The sequence below is a fragment of the Gymnodraco acuticeps genome, unplaced genomic scaffold (genome assembly GCF_902827175.1).
Source record: "Gymnodraco acuticeps unplaced genomic scaffold, fGymAcu1.1, whole genome shotgun sequence".
Lineage (NCBI taxonomy): Eukaryota > Metazoa > Chordata > Actinopteri > Perciformes > Bathydraconidae > Gymnodraco > Gymnodraco acuticeps.
This window is the reverse complement of record NW_022992043.1, coordinates 74,468-98,413: the sequence shown is the minus strand read 5'-3', so window position 1 is coordinate 98,413 and position 23,946 is coordinate 74,468. Positions and strand designations below refer to the sequence as shown.

Genomic DNA, 23,946 nt, shown 5'->3' with positions numbered 1-23,946 from the left:
GCAGCTATTCAATAGGCTACTGATTCTTGTTTAAAAATATGAGCATGTCTACATGCTCGGGAGATGCGGGTGTGGAGGCGATTCACAATCAGGCCAGCTGTAGAGAAGACCCTCTCAGCTGGAACGGAGGTTGCGGGTATAGCAAGGTATAGCATGTATATATAAGTTTAATTTGGCATAGTTTGCACTCTACACCGCACTCACCAACCTGGTCAAAATATTTCCACACATTACTCCTTTTTGACGCCATGTCTGTTGTGTAGGACTCTTCTTAGAGTGTAAATAATTACTGGAGTATGACTGGTCAAATATGTTGAATACCGGCAAAACTTAAATCTCTCCAGTCAAAAATGTCTATGCACTTTGCCGCCACACACGGTTGCCAAGCAGCGAGTGTTGACAGGGGGCGGGGGAGCACGCTCATGAACTGTTAGCGCCGAAACCTCGCTACGGCTGCGGAGCGCATTTGCGCCGCATTTGGGCCTAAGATGAGGTTTGAGTCTGCGTGATCTGCGTGTAGGGAGGGGCAGCAACCATATCATTAGCTAGAACTAGATCTGATGGATTTGGACATAAACGCGAGTGAAGTATAACCGGACGCGAGAGAGAGAGAGATCAGCACCTGCAGCTCTGCCCGCTGTGAGGGACCGGTGAGCGGAGCAAAACACACCTTTAGACCTAACACACTTAGCTATGGCACTGTCGTATACATTGAATTATTCTATTTGATGATATGTAATCAACGCCCAAAAAAAAATTCACTATTCGAATACCTGAATAATTTCGAATATTCGATTAATCATTCCCATCCCTAGTTCGTAGGCAGGCGTCGTAGCGGACGTAAAAGTCGGGACGCCTTCGGTACGCGTTCTTTGGTCTCAGCTTGGTATGTAGCGGCCTTAACACTAATGGAATACATAACTAAAGTCGTATTAAAATAAACTTAATTACGTTTCTGCGCTCACTTTGCCCTCCATCAAGACGTCTCTACAAGTCAATGAAACCGCCAGTTTGGAGGCATTCATTTGTTCAATCACTTGAATTAAACGGAGGATTGGGTTCTTCTTTTAACGTGATGAAAATATGACGATGACCAGGGTTTTGCGCCCTCTTACTCTCGGCGTGCGCCCTCATACCAAAATGCAGATTTTCCCCGTAAAAAGTGATGCCAGAAAACAATATTTCTGTTCCTCCAAAACGGTATAATTACTCCAGAAATATGAGAGCGTCAGACGGCAGAGACCGCTTTGTTTTTACGGAGCTCCGGACGTCACGTTGTTGTTTACGTCCGTGGAGACATCTTGTTTACGGACCTCGTGTTCTCGAGATAATTTATACATCTTATAAACGAGATCAGGGTCACACTACTCATACTATAGCTTTCTAGAAACACCCCTGAGCTTTATTCGAACATCTCAACAAAAGCTTTGAATGTGGGATTTAAAAAAGCGTCTGCTTCTGTCTTTAGAATAATTGTCGTGGCTTCCTTCCTTGTTTTTTCTATCAAGCCTTAAACTGACATTTTTAACTCGTTTTCTTCCTTTATATTACTTACAGTTGAAGAGTTGCTTGGCCTCCGATGGTTTGGATGATGTTATGCGATGTGTTTGCTCAAAATAAAATAACTTGTACACACGCAACAAAGAAAAGAGGCCTTTACAATATTCAAAACTAAGAGGCAGAACTCAAATAAAATAACAAACAACTTAGGTGTTATTTCTTTCTTGATAATGCTTATACAACTTAAAGGGTTTGGACGGTTAAAAACTGTTCCTCGACGGCGTCTTTCTAGCAGGTTGCCCATCACTGTCACTTTAGAGGAGGCACCGTGGGAATTGTAGTCTTTTATACTCTGGTTGACTACAGATTAGTTGGCCTTTCTTATAAAACTAAATACTGGCTCTAACAATAATGTGCGATAGCTTTTTTTACTGATACCGAAAATGCCGATATTGTTGTTTATCTCTGTCTCTCCTTCTCCAAAAACTCAAAACGTTGTCTTCTCAGGAGGTTCGTCTGATCGACTACGAGAAGATGGTCGATGCTAACGGTTTCCGGATCGTAGCGTTCGGTCAGTGGGCCGGCGTGGCAGGTATGAATATATTTAATTTCCTATATTGATTTCTTGTTGTGAAAGAGTTTTGGCAGAAGCAGCTGTTGTTGAAACTAACGCTGTAGATACAATCAGTACCTGAATATGTTGAACCAGCTGAGACGTGTTCTCTGTTTTAAGATTTCTACTGGAATCCACTTGAATTATTCAGACATTAATCGACGACTAACTGCTGAATCAAAAACACCTTTTTCTTCTTCTTGCTCAGCTTTGACCTGTTAAGAATAAAAGTTAAAAACAAATTCAAGTAGAACATTTTTCTAAAATGCTACATTTCCAGCCACACATTCTTGTATCTTGATATTCACTTTGAGTTGGGAAACATTGTAAATACAGCTGAACACAGTGTGGTGAAAAAGCAACTGGATCATATTGAGAGGTGATATCTCCTAGTTGTGATTATTGCAGTTTTGTTAGACCTCATTATCACACACAGTGGGTTGAGGCGTGTGGCGTGTTCGGATCAGGGGGTCACAGGTTCAAACCCCACTGCAGTCAGCATGTCGTTGTGTCCATGAGACACTTCACCCCACATTGCTCCTGTGGGGATTGCCCACAGTATTGAGTATGTTAGTCGCTTTGGATAAAAGCGACTAACAGGTGACACGTGATGTCATGTCATGTAAAAGACACTCTTAACGAGGCCATTTGTGGACAAGAAAACAGAAAGCAATTCAAAGGCTTTATTGTCACATGCACAATAGCTTATGTGTGGTTGTTGGCCATACAAACCTTACAATGCAACACAATATGCTTAATAAAAAATGTAAAAACACATCAAATGGTGCAGTAGACAAAGCTTATAGTACACGAAAGATGCAGGAATAAGAGAAATATAAACATAGGAGTTTACAAATAATTAAAAAAACTCATCTAATTGATGTATTAATAACTCACCCCGTGTTACTCTGGAAGACACTTTGTTTTTCTCACATGCCTCAAAGGTGTGAAAAACCTTGATCCATTGAAGTAAACGGAGACTGTTTTGTATTGAGTTTTTTTGTCACCGTGGAGGCATGCAAGAAAAACAAGTTTCAAGGTCATGCAGGGTGGTTCACTCCACTAAAGAATATTGTTTTTGTGAGTGAAGTATTCCTCAAACGAGTCAAACATCGGCATGCTGCAAGAAATGGAATTATGGTTAATTTGTATTTCCATACATCCAGGGAATATGTTCCTAAATGAAGGTCAAAGCGGGTAGTATTTAATCAGTATGAATCTGTGTTTCCTTGTAGGAATGATAAACATTTTGCACGGTTTGGGGCTTCGTTTCCTGGCTCTCGGGCACCACACTCCCTTCCTGGTAAGAAAACAGTCATCAGGGACTTAAAGGTCACCTATTGTGCAAAATCCTCTTCTTCATGTCTCTTCTACATCAACATGTGTCCCCTCTTCTTCATGTCTCTTCTACATCAACATGTGTCCCCTCTTCTTCATGTCTCTTCTACATCAACATGTGTCCCCTCTTCTTCATGTCTCTTCTACATCAACATGTGTCCCCTCTTCTTCATGTCTCTTCTACATCAACATGTGTCCCCTCTTCTTCATGTCTCTTCTACATCAAACATGTGTCCCCTCTTCTCCAGTCTCTTCTACATCAACATGTGTCCCCTCTTCTTCATGTCTCTTCTACATCAACATGTGTCCCCCTCTTCTTCATGTCTCTTCTACATCAACATGTGTCCCCTCTTTTTCATGTCTCTTCTACATCAACATGTGTCCCCTCTTCTTCATGTCTCTTCTACATCAACATGTGTCCCCTCTTCTTCATGTCTCTTCTACATCAACATGTTGTCCCCTCTTCTTCATGTCTCTTCTACATCAACATGTGTCCCCTCTTCTTCATGTCTCTTCTACATCAACATGTGTCCCCTCTTCTTCATGTCTCTTCTACATCAACATGTGTCCCCTCTTCTTCATGTCTCTTCTACATCAACATGTGTCCCCTCTTCTTCATGTCTCTTCTACATCAACATGTGTCCCCTCTTCTTCATGTCTCTTCTACATCAACATGTGTCCCCTCTTCTTCATGTCTCTTCTAAATCAACATGTGTCTCCTCTTCTTCATGTCTCTTCTACATCAACATGTGTCCCCCTTCTTCTTCATGTCTCTTCTACATCAAACATGTGTCCCCTCTTTTTCATGTCTCTTCTACATCAACATGTGTCCCCTCTTCTTCATGTCTCTTCTACATCAACATGTGTCCCCTCTTCTTCATGTCTCTTCTACATCAACATGTGTCCCCTCTTCTTCATGTCTCTTCTACATCAACATGTGTCCCCTCTTCTTCATGTCTCTTCTACATCAACATGTGTCCCCTCTTCTTCATGTCTCTTCTACATCAACATGTGTCCCCTCTTCTTCATGTCTCTTCTACATCAACATGTGTCCCCTCTTCTTCATGTCTCTTCTACATCAACATGTGTCCCCTCTTCTCCATGTCTCTTCTACATCAACATGTGTCCCCTCTTCTTCATGTCTCTTCTACATCAACATGTGTCTCCTCTTCTTCACGTCTCTTCTACATCAACATGTGTCCCCTCTTCTTCACGTCTCTTCTACATCAACATGTGTCCCCTCTTCTCCACGTCTCTTCTACATCAACATGTGTCCCCTCTTCTTCACGTCTCTTTTACATCAACATGTGTCCCCTCTTCTTCATGTCTCTTCTACATCAACATGTGTCCCCTCTTCTTCACGTCTCTTCTACATCAACATGTGTCCCCTCTTCTTCATGTCTCTTCTACATCAACACGTGTCCCCTCTTCTTCATGTCTCTTCTACATCAACATGTGTCCCCTCTCTGGAAAGAGACTCTGAAAGTTTCAGGAACAAAGATTCTCTCTCTTTTTGATCCATTTCTATAAAAACCTGTCTGAAAATGAGCTGATCAGATTTTGGCCACTTTGTCATAACGATGTTTTGTCTTGTGTAACCACTAGCCAATCAGCAACCAAGGTAACCCCCCCCCCCCCCCCTTATCACCTGAATCTCCTCCTAGAGCACCATTGAGTTCTTTGTAACCAAATGTCTCTCAGAGGGGCGTGGGGAGGGGCTCGTTATTTTCATCTAAAGTAACAGACAGAGAATCAGCACTTTGGAAACAGGGCTGAAACAGAGGGGATTATGGGTAATGCTGCAATGATCTGTTTGGTGTTTCAGCCAATCAGAGACAGGCTCTGGATGTATCTGAGAGCTGTGATATATTGATGAAGAAGAGGATGATGGTAGGGGACCTTTAAAATCACCTCCCGTCTCTGTTCTCCTTCCACAGCACATCGGCATGGCTCATAACTACAGGAGCGTCAGCCAGGCCATTCAGGCAGTGAGGGATTGTGGGTATGAGATCTCCATGGGGCTCATGCCCAAATCCATCGGGCCCGTCACGTTTTGTTTCACCGGAACCGGAAACGTCTCTAAGGTACAGCAAGGTTTAATTTAACACACACAAAAAAACAATTGAAAAAAGTACAACAGTCAAAAGAATACGATTTTTTTTTTTTTTTTTTTTTTTTTTTTTTTTTTTGACAAACGTGATTATTGCCGTTTTTGTTTCCAGTCAAAGACTATACACACATGTTTAACCCCCCCAACCATATAAGAAATACTATGAAATGTTTAAAAAGGGAAAACATAAAGAAATCTGTGATCAAAGATATGTACAAAATGTTTTAATTAGGGCCGGGACTTTAACGCGTTAATTAAGATTAATTAATTACACAAAAATTAACGCGTTAAAAAAATTAACGCATTTTAATCGCACGTATTTTTGCACCGCGGAACGTTTCTCACTGGATGAGTTTCAGGCGTACCGATTATACTGGAGCACCAACTAACGTTCATGACTTCAGACAACAACAAACCACAGTGAACAACAGTGGGAAATGTTGTTTTAAAAAACGGACGGATGGAAGCGTCGATAAGAGTACGGTTGTGTGCAAATTATGCAAAAAGGAATTCGCATATCACCGCAGCACATCAAGCCTCAAGTATCACCTCAATGCAAAACATATAGCAGCTAGCGTGGAAGCTAGCGTGGACGTTAGCCTCTTTTATCGTGTTCACACCAAAAAGAGCCGGTACTAAAATTAGTTAATGAGAACCTTTTTACCCCCACGAAAGTCCCTGCTAGAGAGCAGAGAGCTGCTAGAGAGCAGGGACTTTCGTGCGGCTCTCTTGTGAGAAAATAGCTATATGTCTGATTGGCTGGGCGGATTGCAAACCACGCCCCGTAAAACTCCCAAAAAGTTTTGTGAAGCCGCCATTTTATTATCCTCGCATTAGCATTATTAGCATTAGCCCGGCGCAGAAATGCAGAGAGACTAACTTATGGCAACACAAAATAAAACATGGAAGCGGTGGAGATGAGGAGGTGTCGGCGTTCTGGCAATTTACTCGGAAGGCTTCTCACTGTTCTCAGGTCAAATATGTATATGTGATTAAAAATGCGATTAATTTCGATTAATTAATTACAAAGCCTCTAATTAATTAGATTAATTTTTTTAATCGAGTCCCGGCCCTAGTTTTAATTAATGTGAAATGATCAAAAAGTCTTAACAATAAATTGCAAAGCTTGTTTACAAGAAGCTTAATACTATCCAATCATATGTAGCATTTTGTTTAAGTATTAATTCGACATGGTCCCAACTCGTTCCTTTTCCAAAAATGTAGGAATTTCTGCCATATTTTATAGAAGATTTCACAATTTTCTTTTATAGCATAGCTTAATTTCTCTAAGGCCAGACAATGAGGTTTGTAGCCACTGAATAATCAAGGGTTCTCAAATGAAGAGCAATCAAGAGTTTTTCCAGAATACAGATATTCTTTTTTTTGCTTAAATAAGAGAAATAACAATTAGTTTTTTCTTGATGTTTATAAGTCTTGGAATCACCAAGAAAACAGAGTTCTTGGTTCTTTGCTTTCCAAAAGTCTTTGATAATTGGGCAGTCCCAACGGTATCAGTGAGATATTTGATATCCTCATCTCTTTCTTTTAGGGAGCCCAGGACATCCTTAACGAGCTTCCTGTTGAATACGTTGAGCCTCACGAGTTGAAGGACGTCTCGGAAATTGGAGGTAAGACGTTCCTGCGCTTCTCTTTGTCGTAAGGCTGGTAAAACGTAAGCAGAGGAAGTCTCAGGACTGAATAGTGTCTCCTTTGATGATTTAGCGTAACTTAAACTGACGGTGTTTACCTCCTTTCCGTCTTCTTCTGCTGTTCCCTTTAGTGTTTACTTCCTGTCTGTCTTCTTCTGCTGTTCCCTTTAGTGTTTACTTCCTGTCTTCTTCTGCTGTTCCCTTTAGTGTTTACTTCCTGTCTGTCTTCTTCTGCTGTTCCCTGTAGTGTTGACGTCCTGTCTGTCTTCTTCTGCTGTTCCCGTTGGTGTTTACTTCCTGTCTGTCTTCTTCCGCTGTTCCCTTTGGTCTTTACTTCCTGTCTGTCTTCTTCTGCTGTTCCCTTTAGTGTTTACTTCCTGTCTGTCTTCTTCTGCTGTTCCCTTTAGTGTTTATTTCCTCTCTGTCTTCTTCTGCTGTTCCCTTTAGTGTTTACTTCCTGTCTGTCTTCTTCTGCTGTTCCCTTTAGTGTTTACTTCCTATCTGTCTTCTTCTGCTGTTCCCTGTAGTGTTGACGTCCTGTCTGTCTTCTTCTGCTGTTCCCGTTGGTGTTTACTTCCTGTCTGTCTTCTTCCGCTGTTCCCTTTGGTCTTTACTTCCTGTCTGTCTTCTTCTGCTGTTCCCTTTAGTGTTGACTTCCTGTATGTCTTCCTCCGCTGTTCCCTTTAGTCTTTACTTCCTGTCTGTCTTCCTCCGCTGTTCCCTTTAGTGTTGACTTCCTGTATGTCTTCCTCCGCTGTTCCCTTTAGTCTTTACTTCCTGTCTGTCTTCCTCCGCTGTTCCCTTTAGTGTTGACTTCCTGTCTGTCTTCCTCCGCTGTTCCCTTTAGTCTTTACTTCCTGTCTGTCTTCCTCCGCTGTTCCCTTTAGTGTTGACTTCCTGTCTGTCTTCCTCCGCTGTTCCCTTTAGTCTTTACTTCTTGTCTGTCTTCCTCCGCTGTTCCCTTTAGTGTTTACTTCCTGTCTGTCTTCCTCCGCTGTTCCCTTTAGTCTTTACTTCCTGTCTGTCTTCCTCCGTTGTTCCCTTTAGTGTTTATTTCCTGTCTGTCTTCCTCCGCTGTTCCCTTTAGTCTTTACTTCCTGTCTGTCTTCCTCCGTTGTTCCCTTTAGTGTTTATTTCCTGTCTGTCTTCCTCCGCTGTTCCCTTTAGTCTTTACTTCCTGTCTGTCTTCCTCCGTTGTTCCCTTTAGTGTTTATTTCCTGTCTGTCTTCCTCTGCTGTTCCCTTTAGTCTTTATTTCCTGTCTGTCTTCCTCTGCTGTTCCCTTTAGTCTTTACTTCCTGTCTGTCTTCCTCTGCTGTTCCCTTTAGTCTTTACTTCCTGTCTGTCTTCCTCCGTTGTTCCCTTTAGTGTTTATTTCCTGTCTGTCTTCCTCTGCTGTTCCCTTTAGTCTTTACTTCCTGTCTGTCTTCCTCTGCTGTTCCCTTTAGTCTTTACTTCCTGTCTTCCTCTGCTGTTCCCTTTAGTGTTGACTGGAGACAGTTTAGCCATCGTGAATCCGAAGTTTTTCCACAAATATAAAAATGAATATTCCCAAAGTTTTCCACAGTATTTTTTCCCTCAGCTAAAAGCCAATGTATTTACTCAAACTGATATATTCCTGCACTTCAACTTTATCTGCATATTGAAGTATGAATGCTTGTTGTTTGTATGTTGTCTCCTCCTTAATGTTGTACGTCTCTTGTTTGTTTTTTTGATGGCACTAAAAAAGGAGTATCTCTACTCATCTCATTGTACCTGTATAATGAAAATAAAGGATTCTATTCAATGGGATTTTCCCCCTTGTTTTCCGGTCAGAAATGTCCCGAGTGTACGCCACCGTGCTGAGTCGCCATCACCACCTGATGAGGAAGAGCGACGGCTTATACGACCCCATGGAGTACGAGGACCACCCGGAGCTTTACACCTCGCACTTCAGGACCAGCGTAAGTCTCCCCCTTAAACAGAGGTGGGAAGTAGTGGAGTACAAATACTTTGTTACTGTACTTAAGTACATTTTTCTGGTATCAGTACTTTACTCCACTACTTATTTTTCTGACGACTTTTTACTTTGACTTCTTACATTTTGAACCCAAATACCTGAACTTTCTATTTCTTACACGTTGAACACAAATACCTGTACTTTCTACTTCTTACATGTTGAACACAAATACCTGTACTTTCTACTTCTTACATGTTGAACACAAATACCTGTACTTTCTACTTCTTACATGTTGAACACAAATATCTGTACTTTCTACTTCTTACATGTTGAACTCAAATACCTGAACTTTCTACATCTTACATGTTGAACTCAAATACCTGTACTTTCTACTTCTTACATGTTGAACTCAAATACCTGTACTTTCTACTTCTTACATGTTGAACTCAAATACCTGTACTTTCTACTTCTTACATGTTGAACTCAAATACCTGTACTTTCTACTTCTTACATGTTGAACACAAATACCTGTACTTTCTACTTCTTACATTTAGAACACAAATACCTGTACTTTCTACTTCTTACATTTAGAACTCAAATACCTGTACTTTCTACTTCTTACATTTAGAACTCAAATACCTGTACTTTCTACTTCTCACATGTTGAACACAAATACCTCTACTTTCTACTTCTTACATGTTGAACACAAATACCTGTACTTTCTACTTCTCACATGTTGAACTCAAATACCTCTACTTTCTACTTCTTACATATTGAACTCAAATACCTGTACTTTCTACTTCTTACATGTTGAACTCAAATACCTGTACTTTCTACTTCTCACATGTTGAACTCAAATACCTCTACTTTCTACTTCTTACATGTTGAACACAAATACCTGTACTTTCTACTTCTTACATGTTGAACACAAATACCTGTACTTTCTACTTCTTACATTTAGAACACAAATACCTGTACTTTCTACTTCTTACATGTTGAACTCAAATACCTGTACTTTCTACTTCTCACATGTTGAACACAAATACCTGTACTTTCTACTTCTTACATTTAGAACACAAATACCTGTACTTTCTACTTCTTACATGTTGAACACAAATACCTGTACTTTCTACTTCTTACATGTTGAACACAAATACCTGTACTTTCTACTTCTTACATGTAGAACTCAAATACCTGTACTTTCTACTTCTTACATGTTGAACTCAAATACCTGTACTTTCTATTTCTTACATGTTGAACACAAATACCTGTACTTTCTACTTCTTACATGTTGAACTCAAATACCTGTACTTTCTATTTCTTACATGTTGAACACAAATATCTGTACTTTCTACTTCTTACATGTTGAACTCAAATACCTGTACTTTCTACTTCTTACATGTTGAACTCAAATACCTGTACTTTCTATTTCTTACATGTTGAACACAAATACCTGTACTTTCTACTTCTTACATTTAGAACACAAATACCTGTACTTTCTACTTCTTACATTTAGAACTCAAATACCTGTACTTTCTACTTCTTACATGTTGAACACAAATACCTGTACTTTCTACTTCTTACATTTAGAACACAAATACCTGTACTTTCTACTTCTTACATTTAGAACTCAAATACCTGTACTTTCTACTTCTTACATGTTGAACCCAAATACCTGTACTTTCTACTTCTTACATGTTGAACACAAATACCTGTACTTTCTACTTCTTACATTTAAAACTCAAATACCTGTACTTTCTACTTCTTACATTTAGAACTCAAATACCTGTACTTTCTACTTCTTACATTTAGAACACAAATACCTGTACTTTCTACTTCTTACATTTAGAACTCAAATACCTGTACTTTCTACTTCTTACATGTTGAACCCAAATACCTGTACTTTCTACTTCTTACATGTTGAACACAAATACCTGTACTTTCTACTTCTTACATTTAAAACTCAAATACCTGTACTTTCTACTTCTTACATGTTGAACACAAATACCTGTACTTTCTACTTCTTACATTTAGAACACAAATACCTGTACTTTCTACTTCTTACATGTTGAACTCAAATACCTGTACTTTCTACTTCTTACATGTTGAACCCAAATACCTGTACTTTCTACTTCTTACATGTTGAACCCAAATACCTGTACTTTCTACTTCTTACATGTTGAACTCAAATACTTGTACTTTCTACTTCTTACATGTTGAACTCAAATACCTGTACTTTCTACTTCTTACATGTTGAACACAAATACCTGTACTTTCTACTTCTTACATGTTGAACACAAATACCTGTACTTTCTACTTCTTACATGTTGAACTCAAATACCTGTACTTTCTACTTCTTACATGTTGAACACAAATACCTGTACTTTCTACTTCTTACATGTTGAACACAAATACCTGTACTTTCTACTTCTTACATTTAGAACACAAATACCTGTACTTTCTACTTCTTACATGTTGAACACAAATACCTGTACTTTCTACTTCTTACATGTTGAACTCAAATACCTGTACTTTCTACTTCTTACATGTTGAACACAAATACCTGTACTTTCTACTTCTTACATTTAGAACACAAATACCTGTACTTTCTACTTCTTACATTTAGAACTCAAATACCTGTACTTTCTACTTCTTACATGTTGAACACAAATACCTGTACTTTCTACTTCTTACATTTAGAACACAAATACCTGTACTTTCTACTTCTTACATGTTGAACTCAAATACCTGTACTTTCTACTTCTTACATTTAGAACTCAAATAGCTGTACTTTCTACTTCTTACATTTAGAACTCAAATACCTGTACTTTCTACTTCTTACATGTTGAACTCAAATACCTGTACTTTCTACTTCTCACATGTTGAACTCAAATACCTGAACTTTCTACTTCTCACATGTTGAACACAAATACCTGTACTTTCTACTTCTCACATGTTGAACACAAATACCTGTACTTTCTACTTCTCACATGTTGAACTCAAATACCTGTACTTTCTACTTCTTACATGTTGAACTCAAATACCTGTACTTTCTACTTCTTACATGTTGAACTCAAATAACTGTACTTTCTACTTCTTACATGTTGAACTCAAATACCTGTACTTTCTACTTCTCACATGTTGAACTCAAATACCTGTACTTTCTACTTCTTACATGTTGAACTCAAATACCTGTACTTTCTACTTCTTACATGTTGAACTCAAATACCTGTACTTTCTACTTCTTACATGTTGAACCCAAATACCTGTACTTTCTACTTCTCACATGTTGAACACAAATACCTGTACTTTCTACTTCTCACATGTTGAACACAAATACCTGTACTTTCTACTTCTTACATGTTGAACACAAATACCTGTACTTTCTACTTCTCACATGTTGAACTACAAATACCTGTACTTTCTACTTCTTACATGTTGAACACAAATACCTGTACTTTCTACTTCTTACATGTTGAACACAAATACCTGTACTTTCTACTTCTCACATGTTGAACACAAATACCTGTACTTTCTACTTCTTACATGTTGAACTCAAATACCTGTACTTTCTACTTCTTACATGTTGAACTCAAATACCTGTACTTTCTACTTCTCACATGTTGAACACAAATACCTGTACTTTCTACTTCTTACATGTTGAACACAAATACCTGTACTTTCTACTTCTCACATGTTGAACACAAATACCTGTACTTTCTACTTCTCACATGTTGAACACAAATACCTGTACTTTCTACTTCTTACATGTTGAACACAAATACCTGTACTTTCTACTTCTCACATGTTGAACACAAATACCTGTACTTTCTACTTCTTACATGTTGAACTCAAATACCTGTACTTTCTACTTCTCACATGTTGAACTCAAATACCTGTACTTTCTACTTCTTACATGTTGAACACAAATACCTGTACTTTCTACTTCTTACATGTTGAACTCAAATACCTGAACTTTCTACTTCTTACATGTTGAACTCAAATACCTGAACTTTCTACTTCTTACATGTTGAACTCAAATACCTGTACTTTCTACTTCTTACATGTTGAACACAAATACCTGTACTTTCTACTTCTCACATGTTGAACTCAAATACCTGTACTTTCTACTTCTTACATGTTGAACACAAATACCTGTACTTTCTACTTCTCACATGTTGAACTCAAATACCTGTACTTTCTACTTCTTACATGTTGAACTCAAATACCTGAACTTTCTACTTCTTACATGTTGAACTCAAATACCTGTACTTTCTACTTCTTACATGTTGAACACAAATACCTGTACTTTCTACTTCTCACATGTTGAACTCAAATACCTGTACTTTCTACTTCTTACATGTTGAACCCAAATACCTGTACTTTCTACTTCTTACATGTTGAACACAAATACCTGTACTTTCTACTTCTCACATGTTGAACTCAAATACCTGTACTTTCTACTTCTTACATGTTGAACACTAATACCTGTACTTTCTACTTCTTACATGTTGAACACAAATACCTGTACTTTCTACTTCTCACATGTTGAACTCAAATACCTGTACTTTCTACTTCTCACATGTTGAACTCAAATACCTGTACTTTCTACTTCTTACATGTTGAACACAAATACCTGTACTTTCTACTTCTCACATGTTGAACTCAAATACCTGTACTTTCTACTTCTTACATGTTGAACACAAATACCTGTACTTTCTACTTCTCACATGTTGAACTCAAATACCTGTACTTTCTACTTCTCACATGTTGAACTCAAATACCTGTACTTTCTACTTCTCACATGTTGAACTCAAATACCTGTACTTTCTACTTCTTACATGTTGAACTCAAATACCTGAACTTTCTACTTCTTACATGTTGAACTCAAATACCTGAACTTTCTACTTCTTACATGTTGAACTCAAATACCTGTACTTTCTACTTCTTACATGTTGAACTCAAATACCTGTACTTTCTACGTCTTACATGTTGAACTCAAATACCTGTACTTTCTACTTCTTACATGTTGAATTCAAATACCTGTACTTTCTACTTCTTACATGTTGAACCCAAATACCTGTACTTTCTACTTCTCACACGTTGAACTCAAATACCTGTACTTTCTACTTCTTACATGTTGAACACAAATACCTGTACTTTCTACTTCTTACATTTAGAACTCAAATACCTGTACTTTCTACTTCTTACATGTTGAACTCAAATACCTGTACTTTCTACTTCTCACATGTTGAACACAAATACCTGTACTTCTACTTCTTACATGTTGAACCCAAATACCTGTACTTTCTACTTCTCACATGTTGAACACAAATACCTGTACTTTCTACTTCTTACATGTTGAACACAAATACCTGTACTTTCTACTTCTCACATGTTGAACTCAAATACCTGTACTTTCTACTTCTTACATGTTGAACACAAATACCTGTACTTTCTACTTCTTACATGTTGAACTCAAATACCTGAACTTTCTACTTCTTACATGTTGAACCCAAATACCTGTACTTTCTACTTCTTACATGTTGAACTCAAATACCTGTACTTTCTACTTCTTACATGTTGAACTCAAATACCTGTACTTTCTACTTCTCTCATTTCCCAAACAGCTGGTTCCTTTAGTCTGAATGTGTGTTTGATGCGTGATCATTATTCTTTAGAGTCATTGCGTGCCTATTGATTTGAACACGATCCGTGTATCCATCATTTCCTGGTCTTCTCTAAAGAAGAGGGACCAATGGAAACGTTGTCATGTTGCCGTTGTTCAGCATGGAAACATTCATTAGCTAACAATGACATTATTGTTCTATTAATATAAAGGGAGGTCAGGTACTCTTTAAAACAGCTGCTAGCTATGGGTACTTTTTGCTGAAGTACATTTCAAAGCCTCTTTACTTTCACTTGAGTAAAGAAGTTTAGTCAGTACTTTTACCAGAGTATTTTTAAACACGAATATCTGTACTTCTTCTTGAGTAAAGGATGTGTACTTTTGTCCTCTCTGCCAATGGATGTATAATAAGAACTCGTTCTTTCCCACGAGAGCTGCTCATTGGCGCATGAGGACAAAATGGCCTGATATTTTCGAGAGCAAAACATCACAGATTACCCATCATGCCTTGCTCTCAGAGCAGAAGTACCCGTGTGTAGCTAATAGAGCGCAGTAGTTGCCCCTCAAGCCCCGCCCCCGATCTCCCGCTGTTCAGTAGAATAAATGGAGAGAAATTCAATCTGGATTCGGCTTTTAGTGCATTTTACAACTTTAAGGACCTAATGATTCTAATAAAGGCTATAAAAGTGTTCGTGCTGGGGTATTTTTGTAACTATGGCACAACAATTTCCTTCGGGATAAATAAAGTCTTATCTTATCTTAGTTTATTGAGTTAAAAAGAAAATTATCCACTGATTTACAGACGTCACTTTCCCAATGTTAGTCAATGGGAAAAAGTGTTTCTGGGCCCAGTGACGTCACGGACCGATACAGAAACTGTAGTACCGCCGTTTGGTCACTAGGAATATTTTCCTCAGAGTCCGGAGCACTTCCTGGGGGCTTGGTCTCCCCCTTTCATCCCTTTTTAGTTACAACACCCCCCCCCCCCCCACCTGCTGCCGTCCCTCCCCCTCCTCTATTTCAGTCCAAACAGCTGCTACCCGGCTCACTGTGTGTTTACTGTTACAGAACAAACCACACGTGGCAGGGTTTCTCAGAGCTGTGACCTCATTTCACTTTGTGTTGACTTTCATCACATGCGGGCCTTACCTTAAAGAGAGGGAATTTATTATGTCCATCTGATCAATAAAGGGGGCAGGAAGTTAGCATTTAAGTTTCTTCCCTTTTTGTGTCGCAATTAATTGTGCGTTAAGATTCAAAGGTTTTAGTGTCATATGCACAAAGCTACAGTGTAGAAATGGCAATTAAATTCTAGTGCGCTGATCAGGGGGATCAGGGGGGCACTGGTTCAATCCCCCTGCCGTCAGCATGCGGCTGTGTCCTTGGGCAAGGCACATCACTGCTCCTGTGGGGAATGCAAGTCGCTCTAACTCTAAAAATCGTCTAACAAGTAATATGTAACAATAATAATGTAATGTCATGTTCTACAGGTGGCGCCCTACACCACCTGCCTGATTAACGGTGTTTACTGGGACCCCCACACCCCCCGCCTCCTCAGAAGAATCGATGCCCAGAAGTTGATCAAACCTCTGAAGAAGTCGCCTCTGGCCACAGAGGGAGCTCCACACCTGCCGCACAAGTACGTTTAGCCGACATTGCTAATTTCCAGCTGTTGTCCGCGGCCAGATGATAATAGACACCTTTTTAAAATCACAACACATCAACAGCATTAGTTATAAAGAAAGGATGAAGTAGATAGAGACGAAAGTTACTACATACATGTCACATATAGCACAACAGAAACGAGGGGTCCATGAAACACACGCCATATCCAACACAGACGAGTGTGTGCAGGTAGTCAGTGAACCCTGAGCTGTAAAGGTGGTAAGAGCATCCTTTTATTCTGAAAATCACCTCCTGTGTTTGAAAAGATTCACCTGGAGAAACCCTTCATATCTTTCACTGAAGCTTCGCCTCTTGTTTGTCATTTAGTCTGTTTGCCTTCATTGAGTCAGAGATAAGAGGTTCGTCTCATTTTAATCTGTCATGTGCAAACACAAGCGAGATAACAGGAGCTACTGTGGACGGATACACCATCATAAACCCCTGGATGATTCATAACGATAGCTAACGATTAACCCAACCTAATTAATAAGTTATTTCCACCTGGCTTCTGACACTGTTAATGCTCTCCTGCTGATGTTCAGGTTCATATCAGTATGTAGTGTCTCTACTTTAAAGAGTCCTCTCCTGCTGATGTTCAGGTGTATATCAGTATGTAGAGTCTCTACTTTAAAGAGTCCTCTCTTGCTGATGTTCAGGTGTATATCAGTATGTAGTGTCTCTACTTTAAAGAGTCCTCTCCTGCTGATGTTCAGGTGTATATCAGTATGTAGTGTCTCTACTTTAAAGAGTCCTCTCCTGCTGATGTTCAGGTGTATATCAGTATGTAGTGTCTCTACTTTAAAGAGTCCTCTCCTGCTGATGTTCAGGTGTATATCAGTATGTAGAGTCTCTACTTTAAAGAGTCCTCTCTTGCTGATGTTCAGGTGTATATCAGTATGTAGTGTCTCTACTTTAAAGAGTCCTCTCCTGCTGATGTTCAGGTGTATATCAGTATGTAGAGTCTCTACTTTAAAGAGTCCTCTCTTGCTGATGTTCAGGTGTATATCAGTATGTAGAGTCTCTACTTTAAAGAGTCCTCTCTTGCTGATGTTCAGGTGTATATCAGTATGTAGTGTCTCTACTTTAAAGAGTCCTCTCCTGCTGATGTTCAGGTGTATATCAGTATGTAGTGTCTCTACTTTAAAGAGTCCTCTCCTGCTGATGTTCAGGTGTATATCAGTATGTAGTGTCTCTACTTTAAAGAGTCCTCTCCTGCTGATGTTCAGGTTCATATCAGTATGTAGTGTCTCTACTTTAAAGAGTCCTCTCCTGCTGATGTTCAGGTTCATATCAGTATGTAGTGTCTCTACTTTAAAGAGTCCTCTCCTGCTGATGTTCAGGTGTATATCAGTATGTAGAGTCTCTACTTTAAAGAGTCCTCTCCTGCTGATGTTCAGGTGTATATCAGTATGTAGTGTCTCTACTTTAAAGAGTCCTCTCCTGCTGATGTTCAGGTTCATATCAGTATGTAGTGTCTCTACTTTAAAGAGTCCTCTCCTGCTGGTGTTCAGGTGTATATCAGTATGTAGAGTCTCTACTTTAAAGAGTCCTCTCTTGCTGATGTTCAGGTGTATATCAGTATGTAGTGTCTCTACTTTAAAGAGTCCTCTCCTGCTGATGTTCAGGTTCATATCAGTATGTAGTGTCTCTACTTTAAAGAGTCCTCTCCTGCTGGTGTTCAGGTGTATATCAGTATGTAGAGTCTCTACTTTAAAGAGTCCTCTCCTGCTGATGTTCAGGTGTATATCAGTATGTAGTGACTCTACTTTAAAGAGTCCTCTCTTGCTGATGTTCAGGTGTATATCAGTATGTAGTGTCTCTACTTTAAAGAGTCCTCTCCTGCTGATGTTCAGGTTCATATCAGTATGTAGAGTCTCTACTTTAAAGAGTCCTCTCCTGCTGATGTTCAGGTGTATATCAGTATGTAGTGACTCTACTTTAAAGAGTCCTCTCTTGCTGATGTTCAGGTGTATATCAGTATGTAGTGTCTCTACTTTAAAGAGTCCTCTCCTGCTGATGTTCAGGTGTATATCAGTATGTAGTGTCTCTACTTTAAAGAGTCCTCTCCTGCTGATGTTCAGGTGTATATCAGTATGTAGTGTCTCTACTTTAAAGAGTCCTCTCCTGCTGGTGTTCAGGTGTATATCAGTATGTAGTGTCCAGGGTTCGTACGGGTGCTTGAAATCCTTGAAAATGCTTGAAATTTGACGTGGTGTTTTCAAGGTTGGGAAAGTGCTTGAATTTTGGGAATGGTGCTTGAAATTGAGATAAAGTGCTTGAAAATGTAAATGCTTTACTTTTACAATAAATTGCTGTCTGACTGAATAGTTCGCTTTTTAGATTAAAAGAAAATAATTGCTTCGCTTCTAAAACAGCTCCGCTGCACCTTCCCGCGCTATGCGCGCGACCTGCAAGTGCGTGCGTTGACGCTTGGAAGTGGGCGTATCTGAAGCTTGGGGATTTTTTGCGAGCAACGCGACCAACAACCAATCACATGAATCTCCCGCCCCCGACATACAAAGCAATAGCAAAGTTAAAACGAAGTAAACTGGATATAAAATCCCCAAACAGGCGAAAACCTACCAGTTTCACCCACTGTCTCTGCCTCCTCCCTCCATGCCTCGCTCCTCCGGTTTGTATCCCGGTAGATCAACAGAGACTGATCATACAGCACCGGGTGATTCACTACCGCTATAATGAATTTTCCCTCCATTTTTTGGAATATGAGGAAATGACCTGCGTAGTCTCTCCCAGCATACACGCGGTTTGATTGGCTAGCGATTGTACTGGCACATTTGAATAAACGGGATTTCATTGGCTGACGCCTCCGTCGAGGCGTCAAAAGTTGAACATTGCTCAACTTTTGACGCCAGCTACGCCAGCAACGCTCCACGTCGCTTCCCAAAATGCAGTTCGGCTAAAAGTGACGTCACCCCATTCAAAGTGAATGGGCAGAAGCGTTGGAAGCTTCAACGCACGCCGCTGTGTGGACGGGCCGTTACGTGTGACCTGGGCATTCTGATGAGTGATAGATGACTGTGTGCCAGGAGGTTGCAGTTTCAACGAGCGTTGGCTAGCAGAAGACAAATACAAGCCATGGCTAAGACGAGGGTCAAGCCCACGAGTAGCCTCCTGCAACGTTTGCAAAAATAACGATGCGAGAGTCTGCGCTGACGAGCCACATGAAAGGTACGCCGGAGTAGAGCATTTTAGATTAGGCTAACGTGGCATGTTACGTTTGTTTAAGCTAACGTTAGCTAGCTGAATAGCGAACTCGATGAGGGATAATAATAATTGCAGGGGACAATCATTTCAGAGGAGCGTACCTATGTTAATATGTGCGTTACAGTCGCCATCGTGTGGTGTTCAGAGGATGAAGCACTCACGGCATTTTGTGTTATAGTCACGAAATATAATCTCTTGATTCGACACAGAGCGATTCTGAAAGCAATGTATTTCTACTGGTAGTATGTTTCGTGTCTAACCAAATGTGACTTGCTCTATCGAAATCAGCCACATTGACCCGAAGACACATCTTCGTTTGTATTACTGGTCTGGGGGAAGCTCGCGAGTGTGTGTGTGTGTGTGTGTATTTTTGCGTTTGTGTACCGGGGAAACACTCACAAGAAACACCGGCTGTTGTTACGCCTGCTGTGAAGTTAAGTTACTCAGTTCTCCGCTTGTAATTATGCCGAAGCTTCAAAGCTGTATTTATCATCTGAATTTGCCGAAACAAGTTTAATATTCTGAAAGCCAAGACTTTGTTTATTTGAAAACAGATGAAAACAAACTGTCTTTTATATAAAATTGAAGTATTATACAAGTAAAACTACATGTTGCTTTAATCCCATGTAATGGTAGAATGAACACAGTCTTCCTTTGAAGAAGTATAAGTCAGGTTCTTGAGTAGTCAGCATTACCTACAAATCATTGTTCACATTTGTAAATATTATTTTCCACTTGTTACCATTGTGAGTCTATTTCTATGCAGCTCTGCGTGATTTTGTGGCTACAATTCAGACTAATACGCTACCAGAGGTGGAATAAGTACTCAGGTATTGTACTTGAGTAAAAGTAGAAGTACTCAGATCTTGTAGTGAAATTATAAGTACTCAGATCTTGTACTTAGCAAAAGTAGAAGTACCAGAGTGTAGGAATACTCTGTTTCAGTAAAAGTCCTGCATTCAAAATGTTCCTCAAGTGAAAGTAGAAAAGTATTCTCATCAAAATATAGTGAAAGTGAAAGTAGTCGTTGTGCAGATTGGTCCATTTCAGAATAATATATATGATATGTTTTATAATGATTGATCATGAAAGTGTTCTCAAAGCTGGTAAAGGTGCAGCTAGTTTGAATGACTTTGTATACTGCAGGGTAGCTTGTGGATTTACTCCAGGTGGAACTAAAGTCTGATTCAACACTTGGTTATATTTCACATCATTCATCCACATCTGTGAAGTAACTAAAGGTATTAATACATGTAGTGGAGTAGAAGTACACCATGTACCTCTGAACTGTAGAGGAGTAGAAGTACACCCTGTACGGTACATGGTGTACTTCTACTCCACTACAGTTCAGAGGTACATGGTGTACTTCTACTCCACTACAGTTCAGAAGTACATCATGTACCTCTGAACTGTAGTGGAGTAGAAGTACACCATGTACTTCTGACTTGTGTTTACTGCCAACCTAAAAGTACCTCAAAAATAGTAATCAATAATGTATTGAAAAGTTATTTGGCTGATTGTTTTATATTGGCTCAGACAGGTTATATGGGACATACAGATGGGTCACTCATTTTGAAATATTAAACTTAGTTTTCTTTTCTTTAATTTTTCATCCTCGTGTAGAAGGCTATCACGAAACACACATTTGGTTGTTTATAGCATAAAGAACATCTGATTTAATGTGAGGTAGGGAAATAATCATTTGAGTATGTGTATATAAATATGTAATTTACAACAGCTGTAAGATGCTTGAAAAGCTGGAAAATGCACCTTGAAAATGCTTGAAAAGTGCTTGAATTTGACTTTGGAAAAGGTGTAAGAACCCTGCATGTCCTTAATCTCTCTCTAAATGTTACTGACAGCTGAATGTGTGCTTCAGTGAAAGCACGCAGTGTATAGCTGCTGTATCTCCACAGAGGTCAGAGGTCACCTCCCTATCTGGGCTCCTGTGTACACGTTGACAGTTCAGCGTGTCGCTCAGACCTCCTGAAAACATTTCCTCTCTCTTTCTGCAGACTTCTGGCCATCTGCGATATCTCCGCTGACACCGGGGGATCCATAGGCTTCATGAGCGAGTGCACCACCATCGATAAACCCTTCTGTATGTACGACGCCGACCAGCACGTGGACCACGACAGGTAATCTGATCCCACCTGTAACACCTCTCGCTGAGCTGATCTGCTGTCAGTCTGAATAAAAGGAAAACATTTTATTAAAGAGGTGAAAGTGAGAAAAAAGGAAGTTATGGTAAAATATATATATTTTTTAAAAGGTAATCTGATCCCACCTCTCACTCTCACTCATAAATACAAATAAATTAAAGTAAAAGAATAAATTAAAAAGAATAATATTGTTTGTATAAACATACAGTATAAGTGAAATTTAAGAAAAACGATAAAATGGATTACAGAGGAATAATTATATTCACATTAACATAGGAGGTAATAATATAGTATAAATAAATATATAGAAAATAAAAATATATATTTAAAAACAAAGATCAAATAAGTTTAATATTAACACAGCTTGTCAGGTAAAATATCCGATAAAGAAAAGAAAAGAAAATATAAATATTTATATAAACACATAAAATAACATAAATCGATATAAAAAATGTATTTATATTAAGATCAAATTAAAATAGATGTTGATGTATAAAAGTGGATTTTGCATAATAGGTGACCTTTAATGCTGGCAGTTTTAAAGGGTATTGTGATTCGACGGCACAGTTTTAAAGATTCTTGTCCCGCAGTGTGGAGGGTAACGGGATCCTGATGTGCTCCATCGATAACCTCCCCGCTCAGCTTCCCATCGGAGCCACGGATTATTTCGGAGACCGGCTCTTCCCGTACCTCTGGGAGATGGTAAGGTGTTCTGGGGTTGCAGTCGAATTGTCCAAAAATCAGCTCCTATCGTCTTTTCCTATCCACTAGTCCTTGACCTCTGTGTGAAACGTCACGGGGTTAAGGGATAGTGGATAGGAGAATTCAAAAGGACTTAGGAGAAGAGACTGCGGTGCTTTGAGAATCCGAATGCACTTTCACTATCTGACGTGTTTATGATGCGCCAGCGGACGTCCTGAATGAGCGTCTGCTGCTGTGGGGAAACCATGGAAACTACAGTTCTCTATACAGCGGACTACAACATGGATGTTCAATAAGAACGAGGGACTCCTGTAAACTCATCTAGAGACTCTGCACCGTGCTCTGACGCTGTTGCTTTATGCTTTATGCTATAAAGGAAGTTTGAAACCTCCTTTCCTTTCATCTAGAGAATTCAAACGGCTCTTATCATGGCTGCCACTGAGGGACTTCCGGGTCATTTCACTCCGTTAGGAAGGTTCCTAAGCTAAAGTGACTATTCGACCCTTAACCTGGGTGTTTGGTTTAGGAGGGTAACTGGTTCCTCTGGTTGAGTTTGCTGTGAGAGAGCGCTGCAGCAGGTGTCAGGTCTTTAAAATAGAGACGGTTTAAAGTTAGTGTTGTGTCATCACCAGCTGCCGTCAGACGCCAGCCGCCCGCTGGACGAGGAAGACTTCAGCCCGCAAGTCAGAGACGTAAGTCATGTTTAAATATTTAAATGTATTTCCTACAAAAGCATTTTTTTAAAAATCTGATATTTCTTCATTTAATCAGAAGACATTTCATGACTCAGCAATTTTCTCTCATGATCTCGAGCACATTTTAGTATTGATTTCAATACAGCCAAGAAATATGACTGTATTTTTTTCTTCTTGCCCCATGACCTACCAACTTTATTCATGTTTATGGCAAACGTAGGGTATGTGTACTCTTGTAAAATGACTGAAAATACTAAAATGTTTACTAATATTTGTACGTTATTTCTCTGCTCCTAAAGGCCGTCATCACCTCAAACGGAGTCCTCACCCCAAAGTTTGAATACATCAACAAACTACGAGAGCGGAGGTAAGACTCATCTCTATCTGAAACTGTCAGTATGTACATGGTGTACTTCTACTCCTCTACAGTTCAGAGGTACATGGTGTACTTCTACTCCACTACATGTATTTAATCCCTTTAGTTACTTCACAGATGTGGATGAATGATGTGAAATATAATCAACTCTTAAATCAGACTTTAGTTCCACCTGGAGTAAATCCACCAGCTACCCTGCAGTATACAAAGTACTTCAAACTAGCTGCACCTTCACCAGCTTTGAGAACACTTTCATGATCAATCATTATAAAACATATCATATATATTATTCTGAAATGGACCAATCTGCACGACGACTACTTTTACTGTCTTTCACTATATTT

The 23,946-nt window shown here is 39.4% G+C and overlaps 1 protein-coding gene across 1 annotated transcript in view; it reads left to right on the top strand.

Annotated features, from left to right (window-relative positions):
• aass (aminoadipate-semialdehyde synthase) overlaps nt 1-23,946 on the top strand; it is a gene marked incomplete at its 5' end in the record, with an annotated part of 62,967 nt that overhangs the window by 4,501 nt on the left and 34,520 nt on the right. Inside the window, 10 exon segments of the mRNA XM_034201962.1 lie at nt 2,008-2,092; nt 3,349-3,416; nt 5,389-5,535; nt 7,111-7,189; nt 9,025-9,152; nt 16,268-16,416; nt 21,683-21,805; nt 22,420-22,531; nt 23,164-23,223; nt 23,526-23,593. Coding sequence (XP_034057853.1) covers nt 2,008-2,092; nt 3,349-3,416; nt 5,389-5,535; nt 7,111-7,189; nt 9,025-9,152; nt 16,268-16,416; nt 21,683-21,805; nt 22,420-22,531; nt 23,164-23,223; nt 23,526-23,593 — 1,019 coding nt within the window.